General features: G+C 35.5%; 1 protein-coding gene across 3 annotated transcripts in view; it reads right to left on the bottom strand.

Annotated features, from left to right (window-relative positions):
* Positions 1 to 5396: 5396 nt before the first annotated feature.
* The window catches only part of KLHL4 (kelch like family member 4), a 169481-nt gene continuing 157379 nt past the window's right edge, over positions 5397 to 17498 (bottom strand). For all 3 annotated transcript variants that reach the window (XM_032390065.1, XM_032390067.1, XM_032390066.1), the window contains 2 exons: positions 7605 to 7776; positions 5397 to 6077 (listed from right to left, as the gene is read on the bottom strand). In XM_032390065.1, the coding sequence (XP_032245956.1) occupies positions 6018 to 6077; positions 7605 to 7776 (232 nt within the window). In that variant the 3' untranslated portion in view covers positions 5397 to 6017. The remainder of the gene's footprint in view (positions 6078 to 7604; positions 7777 to 17498) is intronic.

The raw sequence follows: 17498 nt of genomic DNA on the forward strand, positions 1-17498 counted from the left end.
ATCTGTACCTCTGAAACAAATAATGCAATATATGTTAAGAAAGAAAAAAAGAAGAAGAAGAATGTAGCAGGAGGGGAAGAATGAAGGGGGGGAAATCGGTGGGGGAGAAGAACCATGAGAGACGATGGACTCTGAAAAACAAACTGAGGGTTCTAGAGGGGAGGGGGGTGGGAGGATGGGTTAGCCTGGTGATGGGTATTGAGGAGGGCACGTTCTGCATGGAGCACTGGGTGTTATGCACAAACAATGAATCATGGAACACTATATCTAAAACTAATGATGTAATGTATGGGGATTAACATAACAATTAAAAATTAAAAAAATAAATAATAAAATCTTTAATAATAAATAAATAAATAAAAATAAATAAAATTTTTAAAAATTGTTTTGCTTGTCTACTCTGCTGCCTTTTTTATTTGAAATATAGTTGATGTCTCTTTCTCTCATTTTTAAATGTAATCATTTATAGCTATTAATTTCTCTCATATCACTACTTTCTCTGTATCCCATAAGTTTTGGTATATTGTGTTTTCATTTTCATTTATCACAATATATTTTTCTGATTCTTTTGTGATTTCTTCTTGAACTCATTGATTGAGTGTATTGCTTAACTTCCAGATATTTGTTAAATTTCTACTCTTCATTGTCATTGATTTTTAGTTTCATTTCACTATGCTAGTAAAAGTTTGTTTATATGATGTTAAGTTTTGTTCAACTTATTAATACTTGTTTTATGACTTAACATTTGGTCTATCCTGGAGAATGTTCCATGAGCACTTGATAAAAAATGTGTATCCTGCTCTTGTTGGTTGGAATGTTCTGTATATACCCATTAGGTCCAACTGGTCTATAACATTTTTCAAATCCTCTATGTACTTATTGATCTTCTGTCTGGTTGTTCTATCCATTGTTAAAAGTGAGGTATTAAAGTCTCTTACTATTATTGAACAGTGTATTTCTCCCCTCAATTCTGTCAATATTTGCCTCATATATTTTTTAACTCTGGCTATTTCACATATATATTCATCAGGAATATTGGCCTATATTTTTCCTTCTTTATGTTCTTATCTGGAATTTGTGTCAGGGTAATGCTGGCCTCAGTAAATGAGTTTGGCAGTGTTCCATCCTTGCTGGAAACCTTGGGGACCTTGGTGTTGGAATAGGTTGAAAGCCTGGGACAGCATAGTCATTTTGGCACTGAGCTCTTCTAAATCTCTGGGTTTACCGGTGCCCCCCAGAGCCTGGGTTGCAAGTATTGATTGGGAGCCTGAAGCCACAGGAGCAGTCCAAGGCAGCAGGAGTTAGCCAGCACTGAAACGTTCTGGGAACCTCTGGAGCCTGTTAGGAGCCTATTGCCACAGGAGCTGCCCAAGGTCACAGGAGCCAGCAGTTGCTGGGGTAAGCTAGAAGCCTGTGTTTATGGGAGCCTGTCAGGAACCTAGTGCCTGGTGGGCTGGATCCTGGCACTTCTGAGGCTGCCTGAGATCATGGAAGCCAGCAAGCAACAGAGTTAACTGGGGGCCTCAATTCACAGGAGCGCTCTAGGAGCCTGGAACTGAGGAAGCTGATGGGAGTGCAGAATCACTTGGATCCACTGGCCACCTGGGACTGCTGGAGCTGGCTGGTTTCCTCATGGGCCAGAAGCTTGAGTTTGCAGGTGCCCTCTGAGAACCTAGAGTCCAGGAAGTCACCTAGAATCAGGGACTTGGGCTGCTGAAGCTGAAAGGTACCAGTGTGAGAAGTGAGCTTGGCTTCATGGGAGCCTGCTGGAAGCCTGGTGCTATAGAAACCACATGGGTCCATGGGAGTTACATGGGGCCACTGGTGTCAGCAGGTACCAAGATGATCTGGGGGCCTAGATTTGTGGAGTCCTGCTGGGATCCAAGTGCCATAGAGACCACCTGGTGCATCAGGAGCTTCTTGAGTTCACCCGAGCTGGCAGGTGCTGGGGTGAGCTGGGGATCTCAGTTCCTGGAAGCCCACTGGGAGCCTGGGTGTCACAGGAGGTACCAAAGGCCACCAGAGCTGTCAGGGACCTGGGTGCAACAGGAGCCTGGGTTACCAAGAGCCTATTGGGATCCCTGCAGTATAAGCCACCTGGAGTCATGGGAGATACTTGTGGCTGCTGTAGACAGGAACCAAGGTGAGCCAGAGACCTGGACTTGTGGTAGCCTGCTGGAAACCTTGTCATAGGAACTGCTTTGGGACAGTGGAATAAGCAGATGCTGAAGTGATCCTGGGACTGGGTTCATGGGAACTCACCAAGAACTTTGTGCCAAGGTCAGCATTTGGGGCCGCCAGAGCCAGTAGGCACTAGGGTGAGATGGGGGCCTGTGTTCCTGGGAGCCCTCAGGGAGCCTGGTGCCAAGGGATCCTCTTGGGGTTGCTGGAATTTGCAAGTAAGGAGGTGAGCAGGACCTTAGTTTGTGGGATCCCACAGCAGTCCTCCTGTGAAAGTTACCTGGGGCTGTGTGAGCTGCCTGAGGCCACCAGAGTAGGCAGGCACTGGGGAGAGTTGAGTATATATATATATACACATCATTATAGTCTAAGATACAGATTTTTAATAAATATGACACTGGGATACTAATTTTGAAGATAGTAATGGGCTTTTACCTCTTAACATTTACTCATGTATGAGATTCTCCGTATTTTGCTAGATGTGACCACTTCCCTCATCATTTATGTTCTGTGCATATGTGTGTGTTAGGATTGTAACAGGAATGCAAAAAAAAAAAAAAAAAAAAAAAAAAAGATGTCAATATTAAACTTTTAGCATGTAAAATAGGATTTTCCCCTAATCTGTAGCAGGCAACAATCTTGAAAAATGAGTATTGTCAAAAGAGGGAAAAAATATAAAAACTTTTTAAAAGTTTCCTTTGACATATAGAAAGCCAGGTTGGTGTAATAGGAAGTTCATGTGGTATCTTCCACAGACAAGAGAGAAAATATTCTTTCCATCATTCAGGTTGGGGCTTACTGTATCCAGGAAGAGGAATATGATGTAAAAGAAGTCCATTACAAAGAAGAAAAGTAACTTGAAAAATCTCTCCCCCTACCTTAGATGACTGTGGTAGGAGAAAGAAAACAGAATGACCACAGGTAAGGAAACATACGTTTTATGGTCTTTCTTTTCCTGGACTAAGATTTCAGGCTAGAAGTCTTATTAGAAAGCTTAAGAGCAAATCTGAAATCAGAGGAATTTTTGTTCTATTCCCTATTTGGGACTTTAGGCAGAGACCTCCTTTCAGTGTTCCCTCCATATCAAAATGGGTCAGCAACCACATGTGAGTCAAGTTAAAGGATGACATAAGCAGAGGAAGGAACCAAGTTTAGTGCCCTAGTCTCCTTAAGCTCCTGTGTGGTATAGAAGGAATTTAGATGTTTCCTGCATGCCCTATGGAAATACAGGTAAAATAGTTGATGGTGTTGTCTAGAAAGTCATCATAAAGGCTGAGTGCTGCAGAGTGGGAGATCCTGAGCAAGGTTGTAGTCATTACAGAAAAATCAAAAACTAACATTGTCTTTCCAATATGAGTACAGTGTCTGAATGCATCAGCCTTTCCACTAGTTGAGAGAATATATAAAATAACTCCATTTCTTATCCTTGTTAGCTTGAACCAGCCTCATAGGTCATCTCCACTACAATATAGTAACAAGGGGCTTACCCATATGACTCCTTTTCCCAACTAGGTTTGACTGAGGCAAGCACAGTTATGTTTTATTGCCCTGAGCCTCTGTATTATCTCCATTCTAAATGCTCAGATTTACTTAAACTTTGGCAATCCAGCTAAGCCATAGTGGCCTAAGCACAATTTTCAAATACAGCTGTGCAGCCGTAGCCCTAGGTGATATATGGATATATATAGATATAGATATATAGAAAAATATTACTAGTCTATATATATTACTAGTCAATATCTGATTTAAATGAAGCAAGCCCAAATAGACCATCAAGAAGATACTATTCAATTTCTGCTTACCTGACCAGGCATGACTCTGGACATGATCTCCCTATTGGTGCCATCTAGCAGTAACTGGAGCATTGTCAAACTGGGCTGTGATAGGTCTGATAGGTTCTTTGTTCTTTCCTTTCCATTGGCCCATCCTCCAATTTAACTTGGAGGCCAGACTGTGCTCTAGGGATAAAAGTTACATAAGACTACTTCTACATGGGGGCGCCTGGGTGGCTCAGTCGTTAAGCGTCTGCCTTCGGCTCAGGTCATGATCCCAGGGTCCTGGGATCGAGTCCCACATCGGGCTCCCTGTTCGGCGGGAAGCCTGCTCCCCCCTCTCCCACTCCCCCTGCTTGTGTTCCTGCTCTCGCTGTCTCTCTCTCTGTCAAATAAATAAATAAAATCTTTAAAAAAAAAAAAAAGACTACTTCTACATGGATTTGAATAAGATGAATTTAAGAATTCAATAGAGCTGTGTGTGTATTTATTTTTTACAGCATTTCTATGTCTCCATCTCTACACCCTTAGAACTGAAGATGTCTATAGACCTGTATTTATAATTAAAGACAGTGGCAGTGATAAGAAACAAAGGAGGGAAATTTTATTTTTGTGTTTAAATATTTTAGCTATTGGGACAATAAATATAAAAACTAAATTTAAGCTGCACTTAACATAATCTGAAGTCACACTATAACCAAAGCAAATAGATTTTATTTAAATTCATTTTGTCAAAATACAGATATTTTTGTACAACTTATGTTGCTCTTTTTTAAAACTTAAAAGGTAGTAGTACATGTTACAAGCATCTCTCTGGGTTTTATTTGTTGGTTTCACATACTACAATACAAAACCTTTTAAAAAGAACATTGCATAAATTCTGAAATCACATGTTTACTTGAAAAGTTACTTTCATATAGAAGTTCTTTTCAATATTTTCTCTTAAATATTTCTATAATGGGATAAATGGAAGTAGGGATTTAAAGGTAAAATACTACCCAGCCAGCTATTTTTTTGAAGTTTTTTGTAGCGCATATATCCTTAACATTTTCTTCTGGATGAATATAATATTAACAGAAACATGTATTGGTACATAAAATATAATTATAGAACTAACCATGAATATTGAACAGTTTGGTGTTCCTGTGTGTTAATATTGTAGAACACCTTCTCAATTTTCCTGTTCTTTGAAAATTGTTTTGTTTTTGAAAAATTCTTTAACTTAATGATAGTTGTTTACAGAGTTCAAAGAAATGTTTGAGAATACTATTTTCTATACAAACGAGGCCCTGACACTCTAAAGCTGAGGTCACAGTCTGTATCAATATGATAAATATTTACTATTTTATTACATAGATTGTATATGAAATTACAATATTTTACTGGTAACAAATTTAGTAAGACAATATGTTAAAAAATACTAAATTTGTATGTGTGCTTTGGAAGATGGTACTGTAAAAGAGTAAGTCTGTGAAAATTTTAATATACTGTGATCAGCATAAAATATTATGTAAATGAGTTATTTTTTTAGCCCAAACCCAGTAATAGCCTTCCTGTTGGTAAAATAAGGTATTATTTAGCTATTTGGTATATTTTTGATTAGAGAATGATGTCTTACTGAAAATCAGATTTCATATTTTAAGCTTTAGATGTTTTCTTTTATACTGTATTTCAGAAAATAGAGTACCTTTTGTGTTTTGAAATAGAAAATGTTCTTAACTTCTCATATTCTTAACTTAAAAATTACCAATGCTTTTACAACCTTTCATACCTTGGCCACTATCTGTTTCCCTTAAAAATTTTAGTAATGAGGCTAAACCTAGACTATTGGATTTCCACTTACATTATCAGCTGCAACAACACATACATTTAACACCTATATGTAATTCATGTTTGAAAACTTGCTTTAACTTCACAAATGAGAGAAATTATAACTACATATTAAAATGACACAATAATGTTCCTGTTTGATTACTAATTGAAGGAAAGAACATGTTTCTTCTTCTCTTCTTCCTAATCCATTTCGTGAAATGACCAGTTTCACTCCTATTGATAAAAATAGCTTTATGGCAGCTTCACCACCACAACACATGCACCAGCTCTTCCGATGTTGACAGGAACTTCCTAACAGTGGAAAAAAAAAAAAAAAACAAGGAAAGAAATACTGTCTTAATGAACTTTGTCTTCAGCATAATATATATATATATATAATATACCATGTTGGAGTTGAACAAGTCCTTAGCTATTCTGGTCCAACCTTCACCTGGTATAAAGATGGAAATTGCAGCCCAAATAACTGTCCAGTGTGGTGGAAAGAATATATTATTTAAATGATGTAAAGCTGAGTCTGAGAAGCAGGTGATTTTGGTTGATAATTTTCTCATTTGAAAAATTACAGCTAATAAAAATTACAGCTAAAATTATTAGCTTGAAATCCTTCAAAGTTTTTGTTAGGGTTAAGTGAGATAATGAATAAAAATAATTTGGCAGATAGTGGTTATAATTCCATTATTTGTTAGTTCTCTTTCACTCTTTCCAAGGTCACACAATGAAACAGTGAAAATCCAGGAATAGAATCTAGGTCCCTTAAGCTACTGGTCTGCAATTTTCAGAAAAGTAAATTCCACAAGCTTAGCAAACATTTTGGTTATTGTATTTGACTTAACAACTCCTTGTTTGCTTTTTTTTTTTTTCCTTCCATTCCTAGCTGGTTCTAAACACTGATAAAATAAGGAGCTACCTGCATGGCAGAATTTGAGTGTTTCTGAGGGTCTTAACAAATCAAATTGTTGGAGGAGATAGAAAGCCATTGTCAGCTGTCATTATATTAATACATATTTATTTAGAACAGTAACTAGCTTACTGTGTAGAATATAGAACAGCATGAAGTCAGTATAAGGGAAGGTGAAGTTAGATACAAAATAAAAATGTTTGCCTGTTTGTGGAAATGATCAGTTAATCATACTTTATTATTTTTTTATTAAGCTGCCATTTAATTAACAGAACACCATTAGATATTTTTTTAATAAATCCAGTATTATCACTAGAAAAAAATGTCAAAAGCATCAAGTTTGCCTTTAGCATCCCCAAGATGTCCTTCTTGTACTCTCCTTAGAATTTCTTCTGATACCCAGCATTCTTGAGAGGGTTTAATCCAGTCTCTGTTCACTAAATTCCTTGAATGACTGATTAAGAATTAAGAGTGTTGTAGTTTATACAATCTCTATAAAAGGGGACTGAAAAAAATTTCCCCTGGTCAACAACCAATAAGAAGACACAGATATTTGTTGATGAGGACATTGCACTTTGGTTCTCAAGTCATAATACATACTTAGAAAGTTGGCCAGAGTAAGGCTTTCAAATTATTGAATTGGATTCACTAAAGCTTTTGAATTATCAAATTGGATTCACTTTTCTATGAAAGGAATGAGTCCATAAAGCCAAGAGAATGCTCTGTTCTCTTTCATATAAGTACTGATGGATCCTGCCAATGATAAATTAGATCAACTAACTGTACTCAATAGTATAGGTAAAGCAAATACTGCAAATTTCACTAAAAGATTCTGGGTAGGCCCTAATTCCAAACATATATTGTAAAGACTTTTATTAAAACCTGAAATGTACTAATTTCAATACTTTCAATGACAGTACCTCTTTCCATTCATCTTTCTGTGCGTCATATGACTCAACAGTGTTCAAATAAGTATGTCCATCATATCCTCCAACCACATAGAGTTTGTCTCCAAGGGGACATACAGCAACAGCATCTCGAGGAACACTCAGAGGTGCTACAGTTGACCATGAATCATTTTTTGGATCATACCTTAAGAGTTTAGGAAGACAATTAAAAGATGAACTCCAATAATGTTAAAAATAATAGACATTAATAAAATGTATACTTATCCAATATAAGGAATCAAAAACACCTTATAAATAGCAAGTTTAGTCCAATAAATGTTAAAAATAAGTATATGAAAAATTCTTTTCAACCATAAGACATCACTCAAAGCATATCAAAAATGTATTTCCTTTCCAAAGTACTATGCATCCTTTGATTAGTACTTAGATTCTCTATAAGGAAATTTCACATATTAGCATCTTATCATTACGAGAAAAATGTCCCCTCTCTCTTTTAGTATGCTGGTTGGAGAGCTTTTGTTTTTCTCTTATTCTTTGTTTATCAAAAGTTTTTTGTGAGATGCCTTATCTTGTTCATGTGAGAGCCCACATTTCAAGTAAATCTGAATATAATTGCCTTCTTGTTTTGTAGAATGTAGTACCCTGGTTTTAGTATTATTTGTAGTTAGAATGACCATAGTTTTATCCTATCATTTTCCCCATGAGTGTTCCAATTTATCTTCACAGGAGGAATTTTTCCCATTTTAATCTGAAGTTAACTCTTTATCCCTAAACCTTTTCTGTAAGCTAAATGAAAGAGAATTCAGTAAGTAATAAAACCTTCTCCAGGAATTCTTTCCTAAAATTTGAAGCCTTTTAAAAAAAAGCATAATACTAAAATCTGAAAGGGGTGGACAATAAAAGAAAACTTACATAATTATACATGAAAATATTCTCTGCTTTTATATTGGCCTATTTGTAAAACCCAGTGAAAAAAGTTTATTTTACAGAATAAATTTTTATTTATTACCTCCTACTAATGTTCTTAAATTTCTATTACCTCTTTTATTTCTGTTTTCATCTCTTAAGATATATTCTAAATTATCTGATCTCGGCTTCCATTTGAACTTGATCTCACATCCAGTAATATTTTTAATAATATCTGAAATCAGCAAGAATTAAAATAACCTCAGTGTTCCATACATATTGTTGATTGTCATGTAGCATATCATCTTCAATTCTGCTGTTGTAATAAAACCCAGAACCAGAAAATCCATAACTGTATGCTTTAGCTAAGCTAAATGTTCAACAATAATTTGCTATTATTAATTGGTGCTGCCCTCAACTAACTGACTACATACATAAATGAATGGTGAACCAGGGCTCACAGAAGGATTTCCTTACAAATTTACATCTAAACTTGACTTTCCTGTATGTGCATAATAATTAATGCTCAAAGATCTGTCTAATGTTAATATTATCTCATTATTGTTTGATTAACAAGAGATATTTGGGTAATATTGAATCTTTTGAAGAAAAAAATTGGCAATAACGTTACTATCTGTAAAGACACACAGGAGAAGTTATTAAAGAAAAAGCACTTATTTGTGGAACATAAGGAATAACATGGAGGGCATTAGGAGAAGGAAGGGAAGAATGAAGGGGGCGGGAATCAGAAGGGAAGATGAACCATGAGAGACTATGGACTCTGAGAAACAAACTGAGGTTTTTAGAGGGGTGGGGAACTGGGTTAGCCTGGTGATGGATATTAAGGAAGACACATACGGAATGGAACACTGGGTGTTATACGAAAATGATGAATCATGGAACACTACATCAAAAACTAATGATGTACTGTATGGTGACTAACGTAACAAAATAAAATAAAATTTAAAAAAAGTTAGCCACTATATCACTTTCAAATTAAAATAACATCATGTCTCTCCCTTTTTGTTTTTGTTTTCTGTCTCTCCTTACTTTGAATACAGTATATATATTCTAATAGAAACAAAGTGGAGTCTGAAGTAAAGAGAATTAGCTATGGCCTTATTCCTACACTTAGAGAAATTAGAAATAATTTGCTTGACTACTTTGCCTCAATTTTCTCATCAACATTATAGAAATAGTAATCCCTGAATCAACCAACTTGTTTATGTGATGATTTTAGAAACATTTAAATTATTACCTTAAATAATTGAATGAGATTCTTAAGGTACCGAGTAGGCCAACACTGTTTTAGTTGTAGAAAACAGAAAAATTGTCTCAGACATAAAAATGAGGATTATCTGATTCCATAGAATGTAAACTTTTGATTGGCTTTCTACTAATAGAACTATTTTACAACTCTGTAGGTGTTATTGTAGAAAACTGTTTTCTTGTACAAATGAATTTTGCCTAATGGAGATAGAATTAATTTCCACCATGTAGAAATGGCCACCAAAGATTAAATTCTACTCTCCTTAGGATATTAACTACTTTTGCACCTATTAACATTTTTTTTTCAGTATTCCTAATTGTCTATATGTCTTTTCTTCAAAGACTCTTTTGCACCAGTTTTAACATCTTATGGGTTACCTCATTAATTAATGAATCATAAAATCCTTGACCCATGTTAATTTTATATTTGTATGAAAGTCATAATTATAATATTTTGAAAATTATATTTTAACATTAACCATTTTCTCAAGGTCTTTTCAAAGAAAATGCCAATAACGGGATAATAATAGTAATAACAATACTGGTCATTACAAAAATAATACAAACAAAAACAACCATCAACTAACTTCTACTGAGTACTTCACAGGTGCAAGACAATGTACTAAGTTCAATATCATTTATTATATTGTACTCTATGGGATTGACACTGTAATTATTCCTTTTTTTTTTTTTTTCACATGAGGAAAATGATGTTTGTGGATGTAAAATAACTGGGTCAAAGTCACCTAACTTGTAAATAGTGAAACTGGGATTTGAACGCAGATTTGTGTGTCTCCAAACCAAATACTTTTAACTAGTATGCTATATATTTTTTAGTACATGTGAAGTGCTCTTTTTTTCCATTAATTTTTTTCAAGATTTTATTTATTTATTTGAGAGAGAGCATGAGTGGTGTGAGGGGCAGGGGGAGAAGCAGGTTCTCTGCTGAGCAGGGAGCCTGATGAGGGACTCTACCCCAGGACTCCGGGATCATCACCTGAGCTGAAGGCAGATGTTCAATTGACTGAGGCACCCAGGTGCCTCTCCATTAAATTTTTTAACTGTATCTGAATATTTAAAAAAAATCGGTATATTTGGAAATGTAATTATGTCAGTAAATAAGGTTAAACATTTAATTATTTGGATGTTTGTATATATTTAATTTTGTAGTCTGCACTATGAACTTTATCAAAAAATATGAACTGAGTTTATGTTTTTCTAGTTCTGTGTGTAAATGTCTATTTAAATTAGTATCGACACTTTAAGAAATTGTTAGGTTAATTTTATAGTGAACAGTCTGTTGTCCTAAAATACAGCCCAACTCCTTTCTCTTTCAGGTCTTAACATACAATTCCACAATGTCAGGGGTTCATAAAGTAAAGCCAGGGAAATGCTGGCATAGTAAGCGGTTATAAGATGGTTATTTAAGTAAAATATTTTGGGGCGCCTGGGTGGCTCAGTTGGTTAAGCGACTGCCTGTGGCTCAGGTCATGATCCTGGAGTCCCTGGATCGAGTCCTGCATCGGGCTCCCTGCTCGGCAGGGAGTCTGCTTCTCCCTCTGACCCTCCCCCCCTCATGTACTCGCTCTCTTTCATTCTCTCTCTCTCAAATAAATAAATAAATCTTTAATTAAAATATTTTGTGTATTCTAGATTTTTTTTCTTATGAAATGTGTCCTTTTCCTTACCAAACTTAGTTTTGTAGACCTATACATTTAGGTACAAGGAACCAAGCAAATGCAACATAAGTTATACCATTAAGATCTAACAAAAAGCCTTCAAAGCTGTAGTCAAACAAAGCATGGATTCTAACATCCATAACAAAAATCTCTTACTAACTTGGGTTTATTACAAGAAAATTGCTGTCATAAGGGCTTAAGACATTATATTTGTCTATATATTTACATGATTTAATTTTTAATTAAGATGAAATTTTTGTGAAGTCAGGTTCAGTTTTTATAGTAACAAACTTTTATGACCTTTTATTTACTAGATATAATCATATAACTGAGATATCACACAGTCAGAAGTGACACAGCTCTGATCTCGGGCTAGTAAAATCCATGGGAAGTAGTAGTACACATGTCTTGTGAAAGATATAGGGATATTACTGATATATATAGAACTGGAGCAAGAGATTACTGATTGAAGATTATAATAGAAGAACTAAGGCCTAAGAAGCATCATGGCTGAGACTCTTAAACAAAATAAGACATTTATTTTTTAGTATTTATTTATCTATTTGAGAGAGAGAGAGAGAAAGGAGGCACAGAGGGAGATAGAGAGAATCTCAAGCGGACTTCCTGCTGAGTGTGGATCCTGATGCAGGGCTCGATCTCACAATCCTAAGATCGTTACCTGAGCAGAAATCAAGAGTCAGATGCTTAACCAACTGCGCCACCCAGGTGCCCCAATAAAGAATCAAAACACACACAGGCACACACTCATAAAATGGCCCAGGAAACACACACCTAAGAAAGGTCTGAAAAGACCTCAAGTCTTCATGCTGGCTTGACCCCAGTCACAGAACATAACCTGCCTATTAGTGAGGTTTCCCTATGAATGGAGCCAATCTTCAGAGACTGGGAAAGGTATCTGTTATTTCAAATGCCCAGTTTTCCACAAAAGATCACAAAGAATACAAATAAACAGGAAAGTGAGTTTCATTCAAAAACAAAACAAAACAAAACAAAACAACAAAGAAATCTCCAGAAACCATCCCTACAGAAACAGAGGCTTCTGATTTACAAGATAAAGCCATTAAGACGACTGTCTTATATATGCTCAAAGAGCTAAAAGAAAAACAGACTAAAGGGAACTAAAAGATCAGGAACAAAAAGAAAACTAAAGGAAATCAGTAAATGATATATGAACAAAATGAGGATGATAACAAAGGGAAATAAATTATGAAGAACCAAACAGAAAATCTGGAGCTGAAAAAATAAAATCACTGAATTGAAAAATCACTAGAGGGGTTCATTAGGAGACTCAGACAGGCAGAAGAAAAAATAAGTTAACTTGAGACAAGTCATTCAAAATGATCAAGTCTAGGGAGCAAAAAGAATAAAGAAAAGTGAACAGAGTCTAAGAGACTTATGAGACATCATCAAGTGGATCAACATAGGCATTTTGGAAGTCCCAGAAGAAGAGGAAGAGGAAGAAATAATATTTGAAGAAATAATAGTTAAAACTTCACAAATTTTAAGTAAACATGAATCTGCAAATCCAAAAATCTAAGTGAACTTCAAGTAGGACAAATCTAAACAGACCCACACTGGGGTGATATAATAAAACTGCTGAACATCAAAAACAAAGAGACAATCTTGAAAGAGAAAAACAATTTCTGACACACAAGTGATCCTCAATAAGACTATGAGCAAATTTCTCATTAGAGAACAGAAAGAAGTAGGAAGATACATTTAAACTGCTTAAAGAAAAATCCTGTCAACTGAGAACTCTCTAACTGGCAAAATTGCCCTTCAAAAAAGAGGGAAATATTAAGACATTTCCAGATAAACAATGGGTAAATGAGTTTATTACAAGTAAATCTGCCCTATAAAAAATTCTAAAGTTAGTCCTTCAAGTTGTAATAAAAAAAATACTAAGCAGTAACTCAAAGTCATATGAATATATAAAGTTCTCTGGTAAAAGTAAAAACATGGACAGATATAAAAGCTATTTATTATTTTAATTTCAGTTTATATCTCTACTGTTTTTCTATGGCCTTAAAAGACAAAAGCATGAAAATAATTAAAAACTATGTTAGTAGAGGGGTGCCTGGGTGGCTCAGTCAGTTTCTTGATTTTAGCTCAGGTCATATCTCAGTGTTGTTGAACTGAGCTCTGCCTTGGGCTACATGCTCAGTGGAGAGTCTGCTTGAGATACTCTCCCTCCTCCACTCCTTATGACCCCCTCCCCCCCCCTCAAATAAATAATCCTAACAAAGCTATGTTAATATGTACACAATATATAAAGACATAATTTATTATATCAAAAACATAAAGTAGGGAAGAGGGCAGACCTGTAAAGATTAGAGTATTCTTATGCAATTGAAGTTAAGTTGGTATCAATTTAAAATAGACTGGTAAATGTCTAGGCTGTTATATGTAATCCCCAAGATAGCCACAAAAGAAATAATTTTAGAATATACAAAAAAAGGAATTAAGAGCATTATCAAAACTTGTCACTATGAAAAATCAACTAAACACAATGAAGGCAAGAAGATAGGATATGAGGGACAAAAAACTATAAAATATATGAAAACAAATAATGAAATGGCTATATTAAAACTTTCTCAATAATCACTTTAAATGTCAATGGATTAAATTCCCCTATTAAATGTCATACCTTGGTAGAAGGATTAAAAAAAAACCAAAAAAACAAAAAACAAAATCCAGCTATATGCTGTCTACAAGAGACTCATTTTAGATCTAAGGAAGCACATAGGTCAAAAGTGGAAGAATGGAAAAAAAATCGAGGTAAATGGTAACCAAAAGACAGTAAGGGTGAATATACTAATATTATACAAAATAGACTTTAAGACAAATGCTGTTATAAGAGAAAAAAAGCACATTATATAATGATAAAAAGGTCAATTTACAAAAAACATATAACAATTATAGACATAAAAGGACCAAACACCAAAGTTTCTAAATACATGAAGGAAACATTGACAGAATTAGAGGGAGAAATAGCTCTACAGTAATAGGAGAATTTAATTCTTCACTTTTCATAATAGGTTGAATGACCAGACAGAAGATAAGTAAATACATAGAAGACTTGAACATTATAGACCATTTGAACCTAACAAATATATATATATGTATTCGACAAAATCATATATATTTTCAACAACAAACAGCAAGTATATATATAAACACATGTATATATATAAATACATATATATATTCTAATATGTTCTACCTAATAAAAACAGAAGAAACATTTTTTCTCAAGTAAACATGGAAAATTACCCAAGATAGAGCATATGTTAGCACATAAAACAAATTTTAATAAATTTAAAAATGTTGAAAACATGCAAGGTCTTTTCACAATGAAATGAAACTATAAATCAACAGCAGAAGGAAACCTGGAGTAACCACAAATATATGAAAATGAAAGAACATTCACTTAAAAAAGCCAATGGGTCAAAGAATATATCATAAGGAAAATTAGAAAATAAAATGAAAATGAAAGCATGACATACCATATCTTATGGGATGTGGAGAAAGCAGGGCTATGTGGAAAATCTATGGCTATAAATGCTTCTATTAAAAAGAAAGAACAATTTCAAATCAACAACCTAACTTTACACCTTAAGAAAATATAAAAAGAAAAACTAACCCCAAAGCTAACATAAGGAAGGGAATAACAGAGATTAGACAATAAACAAATAATGAAGAAAATTTAAAAAGAGAAAATCAATGAAATTGATAGTTGGTTCTGCAAAATGATCAACAAAAATGATAAAACTTTAGCTAGTTGAATACCAGAAAAAGAGAAAACTCAATTGAAATCAACAATGAAAGAGGGGAAATTAGGACGTTTCAGTGCAAGATGGTAAGATAGAAAGATCCTGAACTCACTTCCTCCAAAGAACACACCTAATTACACCAAATAAAGAACAATTCCTCCTGAATAAGAACTGAGGGCCAATGAACAGCTTCTGTACAACAAAAGGGAGAATGGCAAAGGAGAACAGCAAGAGAGAATGAGAGAGAGTAACAAAGGGAATCCCTAACCTCCACACTGCAAACTGCAGTATGGAAGGATAGTAAGGAGGAATTAGGAACAGATTTCTCCATCCTTGGGCACAGAAAAGAAGTCACAATTTAAAAGACCAACTAGAATGTAAAAGAGACAGCACTAGAACACCACCAAATGGCAGAGGAACTGCAGCAATGCTTATCAGGTCAGAAGGACTAGAGAAGAACAGGTTTATGTCCCCCCTCTACCTTAAAAGCTCAGAAGGGATCAGGGTCCAGTGGTGATAACTGGTTTGCTGCCTCAGCAAGTCCCAATCACTTTGGGGCACAGAAAAAACACCACGGTTTACAAAGGATGGGGAGCCGTGGGAATGCTCTCTGGGTCACTTTTCCTCCAAGGTAGGAGGTGTGGAGAAATGAATTGGAGGGGATATTTTGGAGGATAAACATGGGTGGAGGAATGGAGGGAGTTTCCTTAAGCCAGCTACCAGAAAGTGATAGAGCTCTGGAGGGAAAAATCAGAACTTTTATAAATCTACTCCAGTGGGAGACATCCCTGCCTTAAAGTTGCTCGGTTGGCAAGTCAGGGCAGAATCCTAGGTGAGACACTGTGTCTTAGGATCCCCGGGTCATGGAGATAATGGGGGTGCCTGAGCTAGCAGAGTTCCCAAGCATTGGAGCAGGGAAACTGGTGAGGGTCAGCAAGCCCGGGAGGGGGCTATCAGCCCGGTTTGCCATAAACGTTGAACAGCAGCACATTCAGGTGACCACTCTCCCCTTGCGCCCTGAAAAGGCAGAAACGTGGCCAACCTCAGCCTTCCCGTAGGCGAGGCAGGATGGGTGCATGCACAATCAAGTGACCATTCTCTGTGCAGGCCCCTGCAAAGAGCAGAAATGCAGGTGATCCTCTGCTTTCCCCCAGGAGGGGCAGCATGGGTGCTCACCAGAGGAGTCTGTAGAGTTTTGCACTCACAGAAGTGAAGATTGATTTTCCCTGAGGTTTTACTGAAGAGAAGGGATTAAGATCGTTCAGCTCCAGGGCTGGAGATCAGGGCACAGCCATTTTTATCTTCATCCTCTGAAGTAGCACAAAAAACCTTCAGAGAAAAAAAAAGCCACATAGAAGAACCCAAAGCAGCTTACATTGAGCCCAGCCCCCTGGCAAGAGGCAGTGCAACTGCACCCAGCCAAAGACACCTGAAATTAAGTGCAACAGGACCCTTTTCCAGAAGACCAGCTGTAACATCAGGAGAATAAAAAGTTTACCAAGCACACAGAACTGCAAAACTCCAATGCTAGGGACAAATATTATATTATAGAAGTCTAGGTTTTTTCTCATGATTCTTTTATTGTTCAGTTTAAAATTTTCCTTTTTTTCCCTATGTTTTTAATTTAAATTCAATTAGCCAAATTATAGTACATCATTAGTCTCAGATGCAGTGTTCAATAATTTATCAGTTTCATATAACACCAGTGCTCATCATATCACATGACCTCCTTAATACACATCACTTTCTCAACAAGTTTCTTATTATATCAACTCTTTGTTCTAGGTTTTTTTTTTTTTTAACTTTCATTCTTACATTTATATTTTATAGATATACTCTTCATTTTTGGCTTCATTACAATATATTCAATTTTATTTTTTGTATATATACATTTATTATATATACCTTTCTTTACAATTTTGGGATTTAGTGTCTTCTAACAAACAGACCAAAATACACCCAGGACCAAGTGGATCACCTTGTTTTGTCCTCCTTGGAGATTATAATCTTTCTTTCATCCCTTTTTTTTTTTTTCAATTTTGTTTCATTTTGGTTTCTGACCTCTTCAGATTTGTCTAGTGTGTATTTCAATTGGGTCATGGTTGATATATCTGATTTTGTTGCTTTTATCCATTCTACTTTGCACCAAATGACTAGAAGGAGAAATTCACAACAAAGGAAAAAAAAAAACAGTGGTAATACTTTCTGCCACATATCTAAGTAGTATGTATATAAGTAAAATGTTAGGAATGCCTGGG

The sequence above is a fragment of the Phoca vitulina genome, unplaced genomic scaffold, assembly GCF_004348235.1.
Source record: "Phoca vitulina isolate PV1807 unplaced genomic scaffold, GSC_HSeal_1.0 scaffold57, whole genome shotgun sequence".
Classification (NCBI taxonomy): Eukaryota; Metazoa; Chordata; class Mammalia; order Carnivora; family Phocidae; genus Phoca; species Phoca vitulina.